At 37.9% G+C, this 14,737-nt stretch overlaps 1 protein-coding gene across 2 annotated transcripts in view; it reads right to left on the bottom strand.

Moving 5' to 3' along the window:
• WDR70 (WD repeat domain 70) overlaps positions 1-14,737 on the bottom strand; it is a 364,451-nt gene that overhangs the window by 268,115 nt on the left and 81,599 nt on the right. For both annotated transcript variants that reach the window (XM_010588101.3, XM_023545427.2), the window contains one exon: positions 7,874-8,007. In XM_010588101.3, coding sequence (XP_010586403.2) covers positions 7,874-8,007 — 134 coding nt within the window. The remainder of the gene's footprint in view (positions 1-7,873; positions 8,008-14,737) is intronic.

Raw genomic sequence — 14,737 nt, 5'->3', positions numbered from 1 at the left:
TAACACCTGGAAGGCAACTAAAAGGGAAATGATAAAGGGAGTTTAACTTTATCTGTAATGGCTTTATTTCTGTATGAGAACATACTTATGTATACCTTGATTAATTAAGATGTTTGGCAAAGAGAATAGAGACCTTGCCAGAGCAAAGGCCAAGAAAAACAAATAAAAGTGTCCAGATTGGAAAAGAAGAAGTAAAATCATCTCTATTCACAGATGATATGATTGTATATAAAAAAAAGACCACAAGAAAACTTCTAGAGCTAATAGAGGAACTTAGCAAAGCTGCAGGGTACGAGGTCAACAAATAATAATCAGTTGAGTTCCTACACGATGAGAAATCTTAAAGGGAAATTAGAGAAACAATACCATTTACGACAGCATCTAAGAGAATAAAATACCAAGGGATAAATTTGCCAGGGGATATGAAAGACTTATAAAATGAAAATTATAAAACACTGCTTCCTTATTCATTGTCCAGCTTTCACATGCATATGATGCGATTGAAAATACCAAGGCTTGGGTCAGGCAAACCTTAGTCTTCAGGGTGACATCTTTGCTCTTCAACGCTTTGAAGAGGTCCTTTGCAGCAGGTTTGCCCAATGCAATGCGTCTTTTGATTTCTCGACTGCTGCTTCCATGGCTGTTGATTGTGGATCCAAGGAAAATGAAATCCTTGACAACTTCAATCTTTTCTCCGTTTATCATGATGTTGCTCATTGGTCCAGTTGTGAGGATTTTTGTTTTCTTTATGTTGAGGTGTAATCCATACTGAAGGCTGTGGTCTTTGATCTTCATTAGTAAGTGCTTCAAGTCCTCTTCACTTTCAGCAAGCAAAATTGTGTCATCTGCATGACACACGTTGTTAATGAGTCTTCCTCCAATCCTGATGCCCCGTTCTTCTTCATATAGTCCAGCTTCTCAGATTATTTGTTCTGCATACAGATTAAATAGGTATGGTGAAAGAATACAAACCTGACGCACACCTTTCCTGACTTTAAACCAATCAGTATCCCCTTGTTCTGTCCGAACAATTGCCTCTTGATCTACGTAAAGGTTCCTCATGAGCACAATTAAGTGTTCTGGAATTCCCATTCTTCGCAGTGTTATCCATAGTTTGTTATAATCCACACAGTCAAATGCCTTTGCATAATCAATAAAACACAAGTAAACATCCTTCTGGTATTCTCTGCTTTCAGCCAGGATCCATCTGACATCAGCTATGATATCCCTGGTTCCACGTCCTCTTCTGAAACTGGCCTGAATTTCTGGCAGTTCCCTGTCGATATACTGCTGCAGCCGTTTTTGAATGATCTTCAGCAAAATTTTGCTTGCATGTGATATTAATGACATTGTTCTATAATTTCCACATTCGGTTGGATCACCTTTTTTGGGAATAGGCATAAATATGGATCTCTTCCATCAGTTGGCCAGGAAGCTGTCTTCCATATTTCTTGGCATAGACGAGTGAGCACCTCCAGCGCTGCATCTATTTGTTCAAACATCTCCATTGATATTCCATCAATTCCTGGAACCTTGTTTTTTGCCAATGCCTTCAGAGCTACTTGGACTTCTTCCTTCAGTACCATTGGTTCCTGATCATATGCCACCTCTTGAAATGGTTGAATATCAACTAATTCTTTTTGGTATAACGACTCTGTGTATTCCTTTCATCTTCTTTTGATGCTTCCTGCGTCATTTAATATTTTCTCCACGGAATCCTTCACTATTGCTACTTGGGGCTTGAATTTTTTCTTCAGTTCTTTCAGCTTGAGAAATGCCGAGCCTGTTCTTCCCTTTTGGTTTTCCATCTCCAGCTCTTTGCACATGTCATTGTAATACTTGATTTTGTATTCTCGAGAGGCCCTTTGAAATCTTCTGTTCAGTTCTTTTACTTCATCAATTCTTCCTTTTGCTTTAGCTGCTCGACGCTCAAGGGCAAGTTTCAGAGTCTCTTCTGACATCCACCTTGGTCTTTTTTTCCTTTCCTGTCTTTTCAGTGACCTCTTGTTTTCTTCATGGATGATGTCCTTGATGTCATTCCACAACTCATCTGGTCTTCAGTCACCAGTGTTCAATACATCAAATCTATTCTTGAGATAGTCTCTAAATTCAGGTGGGATATACTCAAGGTCATATTTTGGCTCTCACGGAGTTGCTCTGATTTGCGAATCGAATGCGAAAGTTGGAAACAAAGAAGAAAGAGCAGTAGTTGGAAAACATGGCCTTGGTGACAGAAACAATGCCAGAGATCGAGTGATTGAATTTTGCAAGACCAACGACTTCTTCATTGCAAATACCTTCTTTCACCAACATAAACAGCGACTATACACATGGACCTCACCAGATGGAACACACAGAAATCAAATTGACTACATCTGTGGAAAGAGGCAATGGAAAAGCTCAATATCATCAGTCAGAACAAGGCCAAGGGCTGACTATGGAACAGACCACCAATTGCTCATATGCAAGTTCAAGCTGAAATTGAAGAAAATCAGAGCAAGTCCACGAGAGCCAAAACATGACCTTGAGTATATACCAAAGCAATATATAGACTAAATGCAATCCCAATCAAAATTTCAACATTCTTCAGAAAAACCAATCCTCAACTTTATATGGAATGGCAAGAGGCCCCAAACAGCTAAAGCGATGTTGAAAGAGAAGAATAAAGTCGGACTCACACTTCCTGATTTTAAAACATATTACACAGCTATAGTAGTCAAAACAGACTTGTACTGGTGTAAGAACAAACACATAGACCAATGGAATAGAACTGAAAGTCCAGAAATAAACCCACACATCTATGATCAACTGATTTTTGACAAGGGTGCTAAGTTCATTCAATGGGGATAGAAGAGTCTCTTCAATAAATCATGCTGGGAAAACTGGATTTCCACAAGCAGAAAACAGGATCTGTGCCTCACAGCATACACAAAAACAAATTCAAAATGGATTAAGGACCTAAATGTGCAAGCTAAAACCATAAAATTCTTAGAAGAAAATGCAGGGGCAACACTGTCAGCCCTGGCTTTTAACAATGGATTATCTAATATAATAACAAAATCAAAACAGCAAAAGACAAAATAAATAAATGAGACCTCATAAACATTAAAACTTGTTCATCAAAAGACTTGACCAGAAAAGTGAAAAGGCAAGCTACCAACGGGTAGAATATCTTCAGAAACCATAAATCAGATAAGAATGTAATAACCAAAATATATATAAAACTTCAACAACTTAACAACATAAAGACAAATAACCCAATCATAAAATGGGCAAAGGACTTAAATAGACATTTCACCAAAGAAGACATTCAAATGGCCACCAAACACATGAAAAGATGCTTAACGTCATTGGCCATCAGATAGATGAAAACCAAAACCACAATGAGAAACTATTTCCCTCCAGTTAGGATGGCTAATATTAACAAATAAATAAATAACAAATGTGGGCAAGGATGTGTGGAAATTGGAACATTTAACCATTGATGTTCAGGATGCAAAATGATATAGCCATTGTGGAAAAGAGTGCGGCGGTTCCTCAAAAAACTAAAGACAGAACTGCAGTAGTCCCCCCTTATCTGTGCGGTATATGTTCCAAGATCCCCTGTGGATGCCTGAAACTGCAGATAGTACCAAACCTTATATATACTCTGTTTTGACCTATACATAACGTACCTCTGACAAGGTTTAACTTATAAATCAGGCACAGTAAGAGATTAATAACAATAGCTAATCATAAAATAGAGCAATTATAACAATAATCTGTAGTAAAAGTTATGTGAAGGTAGCCCCCAGGCAGGATGGAGCAGGAAGGCATGAAATTTCATCTCACTACTTATTTAACATTTTCAAACTGTAGTTGACCGAAGATAACTGAAACTGTGGAAAGCGAACCTGCAAATGCTGGCAGGGGTGGGGAGGGCTACTGAACCATGTGACCCAGTAAAAGACATATACCCAGCCCATACTCGGCATACACCCAAAAGGTTTGAAAGCAGAGGCTCAAAGTGATACTTGTATACCAATGTTCATTGTAGCACTACTCACAATAGCCAAAAGGTGGAAAAACCTAAATAAATGCCCATCAACAGATGAATGGATAAACAAAATGTGGTACATACATACAATGGAATACTATGAAGCCAGTAGGAGACATGAAGTCTTGATACATGCTACAATATGGATGGAGCTTGACGATACTATGCCACATAAAATAAGTCAATCACGAGAGAACAAATATTATATGACTTCGCTTACATAAAAAGACAATAACAGACAAATGTATAGAGACCGAAGTTTATGAGTGGTTACCAAGGGCAGGAGGAAGGGAGAAAGCACTTATGAAGTATCGAGTTTCGATTTTACAGTGATAGAAAAGTCGCATTGATTAAGGGTAGGGTTGTGCGGCAGATTATTATAATTGCTGTCAATAAATTGTGTATCTGTAAAAAGTTGAATTGGCAAAAGTTGTGTGACAGATATATTTATAATAATGATAAAAAAAAAAAAAGAGTAGCTGCTGAGGCTGCTTATTTATAAACACCTCATGGAATTTGGTTCCTTGCTTTGGAGGTTTAGGGTCATGGTTTCATGGGACATCACATTCAATTGGCCTAATAACATGTTTAGTACTTTTGTTCTACCTCAAAGTTCATTGAGTAGTGCCTGGGGTCTTAAAAGCTTGGCATTTCAAGGCACAACAATTGGCCTCTATTTGCCTGAAGCAACAGAGGAAGAAGGAGAGTCAGGAACTGGAGGATGAAATGGAAGGTGTAGCTAATTGCCTTCATAAAGGCATTGTCTCCTTGCCATGAGAGTAGAACAACTGCATAGTGCCTAGCTAACATTACTGAACATTTTAACCAAAGATTCTATAGAAGGATCCTGATCAAAAGGAGGAAAATGCCAAACAGAATTTCAAATTCTCGTAGACTCCAGACTTTCTGGAGCCATGGGAGCTAGATGAACCCCTGAAATTATGTCCCTGAGGTGGTCTGTAAAACTTAAACGAAAAATACCCCCTAAAGTCTTCTTAACACCAAACAATAGTCTAGCTTAACTAGTAAAAAAAGGCCTGCCTTGAGCATTATGCTCTTTTAAGATCTATCTACAAAGGGACAACAGCAACTTGGAAGATTACATACGAACCTTACGGGGCAGTGAGCTTATGTTAACGGAGGAGGAACAACTAAGAAAAGGAGGGTGAAAATGGTTGCGTAACCTGAGGAATGTAATGAATGTCACTGAAACATACATGTAAGAGCTCAAATTGGTGAGTGTTTTGCTGTGTATATTTTCAACAACAAAAATAAATTATTTAAAAAATATATTTTGAGGATAAATGGGAAAATCTAAATATAGACTAGGTATCAACAAATATTAAAGAATTCTTAATAACTTTGTTAGACGTAATCATGGAACTATGTTTAAATAGGAAAATGTCCATCTTTTTTAAAGATACACACAGAAGTATTTAGGGATAAAAGTTGCATCTGTTTATAACTTACTCTCAAATAGTTCAACAATTTAAAAAACTAGGTAAAGCAAATACAACGAATGTTTATAACTGTCAAATATAGGTAAAGGGTAGACAGTTATTATGCTAATCCATCTACTTTTCTCAATGTTTAAAATTTTTCACAATAAAAAGTGAATTACATATAAATAGAGATACCAAAACAAAACATATTGAGTCCCAAATAATCATTTTCATCAAAAATAGACATTATTTGGAGATTATGGGCTAATAATAGCTGAAATTAAGATAGTTCCCATGATGTAAATGAGTAACATTCACATCATATCCAAATTAGTACGAATTTTATAAGGATTGTCAAGAATTCTGTTTCTTTCCATCTACCCGTTGGTAGCTCACTATTACGCATAACGGGAAAAAAAAAAAAAACATTGCTGTCAAGTCAATTCCTGCTCATAGCAACCTGACAGGACAGAGTAGAACTAGCCCATAGGGTTTCCAAGGAGCAGCTGGTGGATTCACGTTGCCGACTTTCTGGTTAGCAGCCACAGCTTTTAAACACTGTGCCACAGGGCTCACTATTATGTATAAGGATGCGACAATTTAACCATGAAGGAGATAAAAGCTTATGTGAGGAAAAGGGGATATAACGACATATTTTAAGTAAATTGTTAAGAGGTCATCATACTAATTTAACACAATATGTTGATATTTTAAATCACACAAACTATTGTATATATAGCCATCGTTGAAGATACTCAGCTTTAAGATGTTTTTCCCTCTAACTGATCAGAAGTCTGCTATATTTATTTAGGGAATACACAAATCTTTAAGAAAGATGGTTCAAGAGTCATGACTTTCAAATTTACAAATTAATATGATTTCTGTGGCCAAGTGACCTGAGTCACTTTAGTCATCTACCATTAATAGGCTCTTCTGCTAGATAACTTTAGCTACAAGAGAAATTTGAGGTCTCAGATCCAATTCTAATTCAATTCAGACATTTATTATCAAAACGTTTATTAGTAAGTAGGCAAAAACAATCATATGACCTGTTCTGCAGGCTTGGGAAAAATTTCAGCCTTTTAAGGTGTTCCAACCATCACTTGTATAAAAGGATGGCTGGAAGCAAACAATTGTCCAGAGACAAGAACTTCCCCCCATATGGTTGACAGAATCCACGCTTCACAGGTGAACACTGGGTTTAGCATAAAACATCATCTCTAAGGGTTCAGGATACAGACCTAACTAGTTCTTAAACCTCATTCACACAAGACTAAAAAATTGGCTCTAGGTAATCTCAAGTAATCTACATATCTTGAATACTTTTAAATGTCATCGATGAATGCTCACTTTTACCATACATTATGCAAATTAACAAGACACCAGTTTCATTAATAAAAACCCATTTTTGATATCCAATATGCTAAAAGGTCACATATATTCAAAGACAGAGACAGGGAGTTGGCTTGTGGCAGCAACATGTAAGCCCTTTCTGATATACTGCTGCCTGGCCACTTCCAGGTAGTGCAGCATGGATTAGCACCTGGGTATTGGCATAACATAAATCATTCCCACATAAGTAATATCACACAGCATTTATTGGAGTGTTTTCAAATAAACTCGGTAAGGTAATAATTTCTAAATGACAATATTTTAAAAACCAACAAAAGATAGAAAATGCCTTTAGAACAGGTTAATGAGACTCAAGGAAAGAAATTTAAGATTCATTTAACTTCTATTTGAATAATGATGGCAGCATACTTATTGCATTTTATTGTAAATCATAGGATGATTAATGTTATGTGTCAACTTGGCTAGCTCATGATTCTCAATGGTTTGGCAGGTATTACGTAATCATCCTCCATTCTGTGATCTGATGTGAAGAGCAAATCAGTTGGAAGGGGAGTTTTCTTGGGGGTGTAGCTAGCATCCAATATATACGGATGTTCTGGCAAAAGTTGCTTTCTATCTCTCCTCCTCTCTCAATCCTACATCCATCTTGTCATCCTCTGACCTTCAATTCTTGGGACTTGAGCCAGCAGCCTGTCCCTGACCTGCAGACTTTTGGGTTCATCAGCCCCTACAACCACATGAGTCAGGAGAAGCCTCTAGCCTGCTGCCTGACCCAAGAATTTTGGACTAGCTAGTCTACACAACTTTGTGAGTCATTTCCTTGTAATGAATCTCTCTATATATATATATTTATAGAAAGAGAGAGAAAGAGACTCGACAGCACCTAACAAGAAAAACATCAATATATATATATATATATATATACACTTCACTGCTTTTGCTCCACTAGAGAACACAGCCTAAGACAATTATTATACATGGAATCAAATGACCTAAGCACTCTATCTTCAAATATAAAGACACTGAGTTGCTCAATACATACCACTCACAGGGCTGAAGGGATCGGAATGCTTTAAAAGAAGCGTCCATTCCAGCAAAATCCCAAAACTTGACATCATAGTCATATCCTCCACTCACCAAACGAGCACCTGAGGGGTCTAGACCCAAAGCAGAAACCTGGTTTAAAAAAAAGCAAAATAAATTAATTGGATAAGAGCCACTTATAGTCTAAAATACCCCCATTTCCTTTCTTTAGCTCCATGCCCTATCTTATAGGCATTGGAAGTACAGACCACCTGAATGTTGTTACTTCTGAAAAGTGAGATTGGACAGCACTTTCTATATAATTTGACTTTTTTTATTGTGAGCATTAGTTCTTTTGAAATAAAGAAAAGAAAGATGTTTTTAATTGTCAGCTTTGTCCAAACATATCAAACATGTACTCAGAATAGCTACCATTGCAACTGCATATGATATACTAAGTTGTCTTAGTATATTAGTAGAAATCTCACAAATATTTTTGCTTTTTCGATGAACAATCTTGAGGACACCTTTTAAGACAGCTTCACTATAACTGAATAAAGACAATATAAACCTAAAATCACCAAAATGAGGAACACCAAAGAGGAGCTACAAGAAACCTATTTAACAAATTAGGCATTGTTATCATATGCCTGTGTCTAACTGACTCAGATGAATTCATAAGTGACTAACCACATTGTAATATCACTTATACGGTTTCCATAAAATATTGTCTTTTCCTGTAAACTTTTCTAGGTCCAATTCTTGTGTGAATACTCAACCTGCAACTCACTGTCCTTGAGCTACATTTAACATTCTGTCAAAACAGGAAGTCCCTGGATATACTGCTCTATCAGAAGAAAAGAATTCCGGTAGGAATATTTAACATGATTACCATGTATATGAGACAATAAAAGGATCAAAGTTTTATATAAATCAGTATAAATCAGTTCTCTTAATATACAGACTTAAGTGTAATTAAATGTACTATAATTGATGTAATTAAAATTACATAGTGACAAAAGTCACTTACATTCATTTCAATTACAGTAAAATCTGTGAAAGCCAGAAGCTATGTAAGGCGGAGACCTGTCAGAAAAGGAAAACGCAAATATTTTCCTCTAAAAGAGGGAAATAAAAAAGTGTTAAGACTGTACCCTGTCAAAGGTAGAAAACTTGCAAGGCCCAAGAAAACAAGGCAGTCCTATCGAGTTCTGGCTTTCACAGCTTTCACTATACTACCCACAAACACTGATTTCAGAATATAAGGGAATTATATAAAAATAGAATTAATAACTTATTGTATGTTTAAATTAGATATGTACTCTAAATGTGTTAAGAACTTAGTCCTTTTATGCTCACTTTTTCCTTCGTCCCTCTTTTTACATTTAAACAAGTGTTTCTCCTCCTGCTAAGGCTAAGCCCACCAGTGTTCACCTCGCTATAATACAATTTGAAATTACATATTCTTTTGTGGTTTGGCTGTTCTATGCCTGTCCCTCCCTTCCAGAGAGTAAAACTTCCCATGGAAAATGACCACATCTGTGCCCAGAACAGTGCCTGGCACAAAACAGGCATTCCTATGTGTTTAAAGGAAGGAAGGAGGACTAAAAAAGAAAACTTAATACAACATGAAACAACAACCCAGTCTGACATATATGAGATAAATTCCCCTCATTCAAGAAAGAACAATATCAACTGCTCTGACAGGGATCACAAGAGGGGGTCCCGGGTAGAGCAGGAGAAAAATATAGGACAAAAATCAATTTCTCAAAAAAAAGACCAGACTTGCTGGTCTGACAGAGACTGGCGGAACCCCCAAGACTATGGCCGCAGAAACCCTGCTAACTCAGAACTGAAGCCACTCCCAAAGTCCACCTTTCAGCCAAAGATTAGACAAGCCTATAAAACAAACAACAACACACATGAGGAACATACTTCTTAGTTCAATCAAGTATGCGAGACCAAATGGGCAACTCCCACCCAAAAGTAAAGATAATAAGGCAGGAAGACCAGCAGTAGATGAATGGATAAACAAACTATGGCACATACATACAAATGGAATACTATGCAACAATAAAGAGCAATGATAATCTGTAAAACATCTCACAACATAGATGAATCTGGAGGACATTACGCAGAGTGAAATAAGTCAATCACAAAAAGACATACTGTATGAAACAACTATTATAAAAACTCATGAAAAGGTTTACATGCAGAAAGAAAGCATCTTTGATGGTTAGGAGGGAGGAGAGGGGTAGGGAGTGAAAAACATTACCCAGACAATAGATAAGTGGTAACTTTGGTGAAGAGTAAGACAGTATACAGTACTGGTGAAGTCAGCCACACTTGACCAAGGCAAAGTCATAGAAGCTCCGTAAACACATCCAAACTCCTTGAGGGACCAAGTTACTGGGCTGAGGGCTGGAGAACATGGTCTCAGGGGACATCTCACTCAATGGGCATAACATAGTTTATAAAGAAAATGATCTACATCGTACTTTGGTGAGTAGTGTCTGGGGTCTTAAAAGCTTGCGTGCAGCCATCTAATATACATCTACTGGTCTCACTCAGTCTGAAGCAAAGGAGAATGAAGAAAACCAAAGATACAAGGGAAAGATTAGTCCAAAGGATTAACGGACCATAACTACCAGAGCCTCCACCAGAATGAGTTCAGTACAACTAGATGGTACCCCACTACCACCACCTACTGCTCTGACAGGTATCACAATAGAGGGTCCCAGACAGAGTGGGTAACAAACACAGAACAAAATTCTAACTCCCAAAAAAACACCAGACTTACTGGTCTGACAGAGACTGAAGAAACCCTGAGAATATGGCTGCCAGACACCCTTTAAACTCAATACTGAAGTCACTCCTAAAGTTCACTCTTCAGTCAAAGATTAGACGGGCCCATAAAACAAACAATAACACATATAGTTCAATGATGTATATGAAACTAAATGGGAACATCAGCCCAAAAACAAAGACAAGAAGGCAGGAAGGGACAGGAAAATTGAACAAATGGAAATGCGGAACCCAAGGTTGAAAAGGGGAGAGTGTTGACACATTGCGGGGCTCGCAACCAATGTCACAAAACAATTTATGTATTAGTTGTTTAATGAGAAACTAATTTGCTCTGTAAACTTTCACCTAAAGCACAAAAAAAAAAAGCAGGAAGGGACAGGAAGATTGGACAAATGGACATGGAGAACCCAGGTAGAAAAGGTAAGGGGAAGAGTGCTGACACATTGCGAGGATTGCAACCAATGTCACAAAAAAATTTGTGTATAAATTTTTTAATGAAAAACTAAAAAAAGAAATAAAGAATAACCAACTACTTTGCAAAATCGACTATGTTTCTAGGTAAGGGCAGAAGATGGCAAATTCTATAGCAAAATGACAAAGTGAGGTTTTCAATGCTAGTGTTCTAAGCATCACGCTCTCTATCGCTGCCTGTATACATCAAGCATCAGCCACCAAAAGGATATGAAAAACCACCTACGCCAGGGGCCTGAGTCCCAGCAATATCGCTCACTCCATTTAGACACCCACAACAGGGGCCTCAGGACCAGTGCTGCCCCCTAATCCCTCCAGCCAATGGCACCAGGTGCCCAAAGACCAGCTTCAATACCCACCCCCACCACACTCTGTAACAGACAGGGGCATGCCCTCCAACCAGGCACCCGGGGGCAGCTGACATCTCCCTGCCTCATACCCACATTGCCCCCCCACTGCAACTAGAGACTTGTACTTGCTCCCAACACCCTCATGCAACCCTGCCCGCCCAGGACTGTGAGTGAGAGTCTCCGTACCACACTCTCGGTGACCAACAACCCAGAAACCTTTGCCTCAACCATCTCGCAAATGGCAGAACACACACACGATGCCCAATTCAACAACTAGGGAGAACATCCCCTGCACCTATGGCCAGGTGACCACTAGGACAGATACATCGCCTCACTAAAAAATGCCACCTACATCCTCGGCAGCCCCACAAGAACAGTGAACAGAATCCCGTGTTCACATACCTAGTAGATGTTCCACCCACCTGGAGACAAGAGATGACAGATTCAACGTGGCCAGATTAGCGACCAGTAGCACACACCCCAGCTTAATTGGATATATCAAAACAAAACAAAAATTCAGGATACAGTAAACAAACACACACTAAATAAGTATAACTTCTTGATGCCTTAGAGACAACGGTAAATATCAAATCACAGAAAGAAATAGGACAATTTGGCTCCAGCAAGAGACTGAAACAAAGAACCAGAAAACCTTCCAGAGGAATATAAGGCAATGGAACTACCTGATAAAGAACTCAAAAGGCTAATATATAGAGCTCTCCAGGAGATCAGGAGGGAAAACACAGACAAAACCAAGGAACACACAGGCAAAGCAATAGAAGATTTCAGAAAAAAAAATACAAGAACAAAACAACAGAATAAATAGATCAGTAAAAACCATACAAAAATAAACTAGAAATCTAAAAGATCAACAATAAAATTTCAGAATTAAACAACTCAATAGAAGGACCTAGGAGCAGAATTAGAAGATAAAGTTTATGAGATTGAAGACAAATCCTTGACACCAATTTGTCTGAGGAAAAATTTTGAGGAAAAATGAAGAAAGCCTAAAAATTATGTGAGATACAATCAAGAGGAAAGCCTATGAGTGATTGGAGTTCCAGAATGCGGGTGCGGGGACGAGGATAATGGAAAACACAGAGAGAACTGTTGAAGATTTCCTGGCAGAAAACTTCCCTAATATCGTAAAAGATGAGAAGATATCTATCCAAGAAGCTCAACGAACTCCATACAGGATAGACCCCAAAAGAAAGTCACCAAGACATACCATAATCAAGCTTACCAAACCAAAGACACAGAACGAATCCTGAGAACAGCTGGGGAAAAATGAAGTCATCTACAACAGAGAACCAGTTAAGACTAGACTGATTACTCAGCAGAAACCATGCAGGCAAGAAGAAAATGGAATGACACATACAAGGCTTTGAAGGAAAAAAAAAAACTCCATGCCAAGAATTATATTAAAATACAAAAATCAGTTGGCTTCCTCTTTTTTTTACACCAACAAAGACAGCTTTGGAAAGGAAATCACCAAATCAACACCATTTACAATAGCCTCCAAGAAGACAAAGTACTTAGGGATAAATATAGCCAGGGATGTAAAAGACTTATACAAAGAAAACTACAAAATACTACTGCAAGAAACCAAAAGAGACCTATATAAGTAGAAAAACATACCATGCTCATGGATAGGAAGGCTCAACATTGTGAAAATGTCAGTACTACCCAAAGAAATCTACAGGTACAGTGCAATTCTAACCCAAATTTCAACATCATTCTTTAACAAGATGGAGAACCAAATAACTAACTTTACATGGTAAGGGAAGAGGCCTCGGATAAGCAAAGTATTATTTAAGGAGAACAAAGTCGGAGGCTTCACACTACCTGATCTTACAACCTATTATACAGCCACGGTAGTCAAAACAACCTGGTACTGGCACAACAGACACATAGACCAGTGGAACAGAATTGAGAACCCAGACATAAATCCATCCATCTATGAGCAGCTGATATTTGACAAAGAGCCAAAGTTCATTAAATGAGGAAAAGAAAGTCTCTTTAGCAAATGGTACTGGCATAACTGTATATCCACCTGTAAAAAAAATGAAACAAGATCCATACCTTACACCATATACAAAAACTAACTCAAAGTGAATCAAAGACCTAAATATAAAAACTATAATGATAAAGATCATGGAAGAAAAAAAGGGACAATGCTAGAGGCCCTAATCAACCCATTACCATCAAGTCAATTCCGACTCATAGCTTGGCATAAATGGAATACAAACCACAACTAACAATGCACAAACATCAAAACAGAAACTAGATAACTGGAAACTCCTAAACATTAAACACTTATGCTCATGAAAAGGAACCCTAGTGGCACAGTGGTTAAGAGCTCAGCTGCTAACCAAAAGGTCAGCAGTTCGAATCCACCGGACACTCTTTGGATACTTCATCAAAAAAGTAAAAAGAGAACCCACAGATTCAGAAAAAAAAATTGGCTATAACAGATCTGGTAAGGGTCAAATCTCTAAAATCTATAAAATACTTCAACACCTCAACAATAAAAAGACCAATAATCCAGTTGAAAAATGGGCAAAGGATATGAACAGACACTTCACCAGAGAAGACATTCAGGCAGCTAACAGGCACATAAAGAAATGCTTGTGATCATTAGCCATTAGAGAAATGCAGATCAAAACTACAATGAGATACCATCTCACTCCGACAATACTGGCATTAATCAAAAAAACAGAAAACAACAAATGTAGGAGAGGCTGCAGGGAGACTAGGATTCTTATGCACTGCTGGTGGGAATGTAAAATGGTACAACCACTATGGAAAACAATATAGCACCTCCTTAAAAAGCCACAAATAGAAATACCATACAATCCAGCAATCCCAAACCTAGCAATATATGCTAGAGATATAAGAACTGTCACACAGACATATGCACACCCTTGTTCACTGCAGCGCAAATCACAATATTAAAAAAAAGGAAACAACCTAAGTGCTCATTAACAGACAAATGGAAAACAAATTATGGTACACACACACAACAGAATGCCACACAATGATAAAGAACAATGATGAATCCATGAAACATCTCACAACATGGATGAATCTAGAGGTCATTATGCTGAGTAATGCAAGTTAATCTTACTAGACAACTATTATAAGAACTTAAGAAAAGGTTTACACACAGAAAATAACATTCTTTGATGGCTAAAAGGGTGAAAGGGAGAGGGAAGGGAAGTCACTAACTAAATAGTAGACACATGCTGAAGGGAAAG

Source organism: Loxodonta africana, chromosome 2, assembly GCF_030014295.1.
Source record: "Loxodonta africana isolate mLoxAfr1 chromosome 2, mLoxAfr1.hap2, whole genome shotgun sequence".
Lineage (NCBI taxonomy): Eukaryota > Metazoa > Chordata > Mammalia > Proboscidea > Elephantidae > Loxodonta > Loxodonta africana.
The sequence above is the reverse complement of the archived record's forward strand: the minus strand, read 5'-3'. Positions and strand labels throughout refer to the sequence as shown.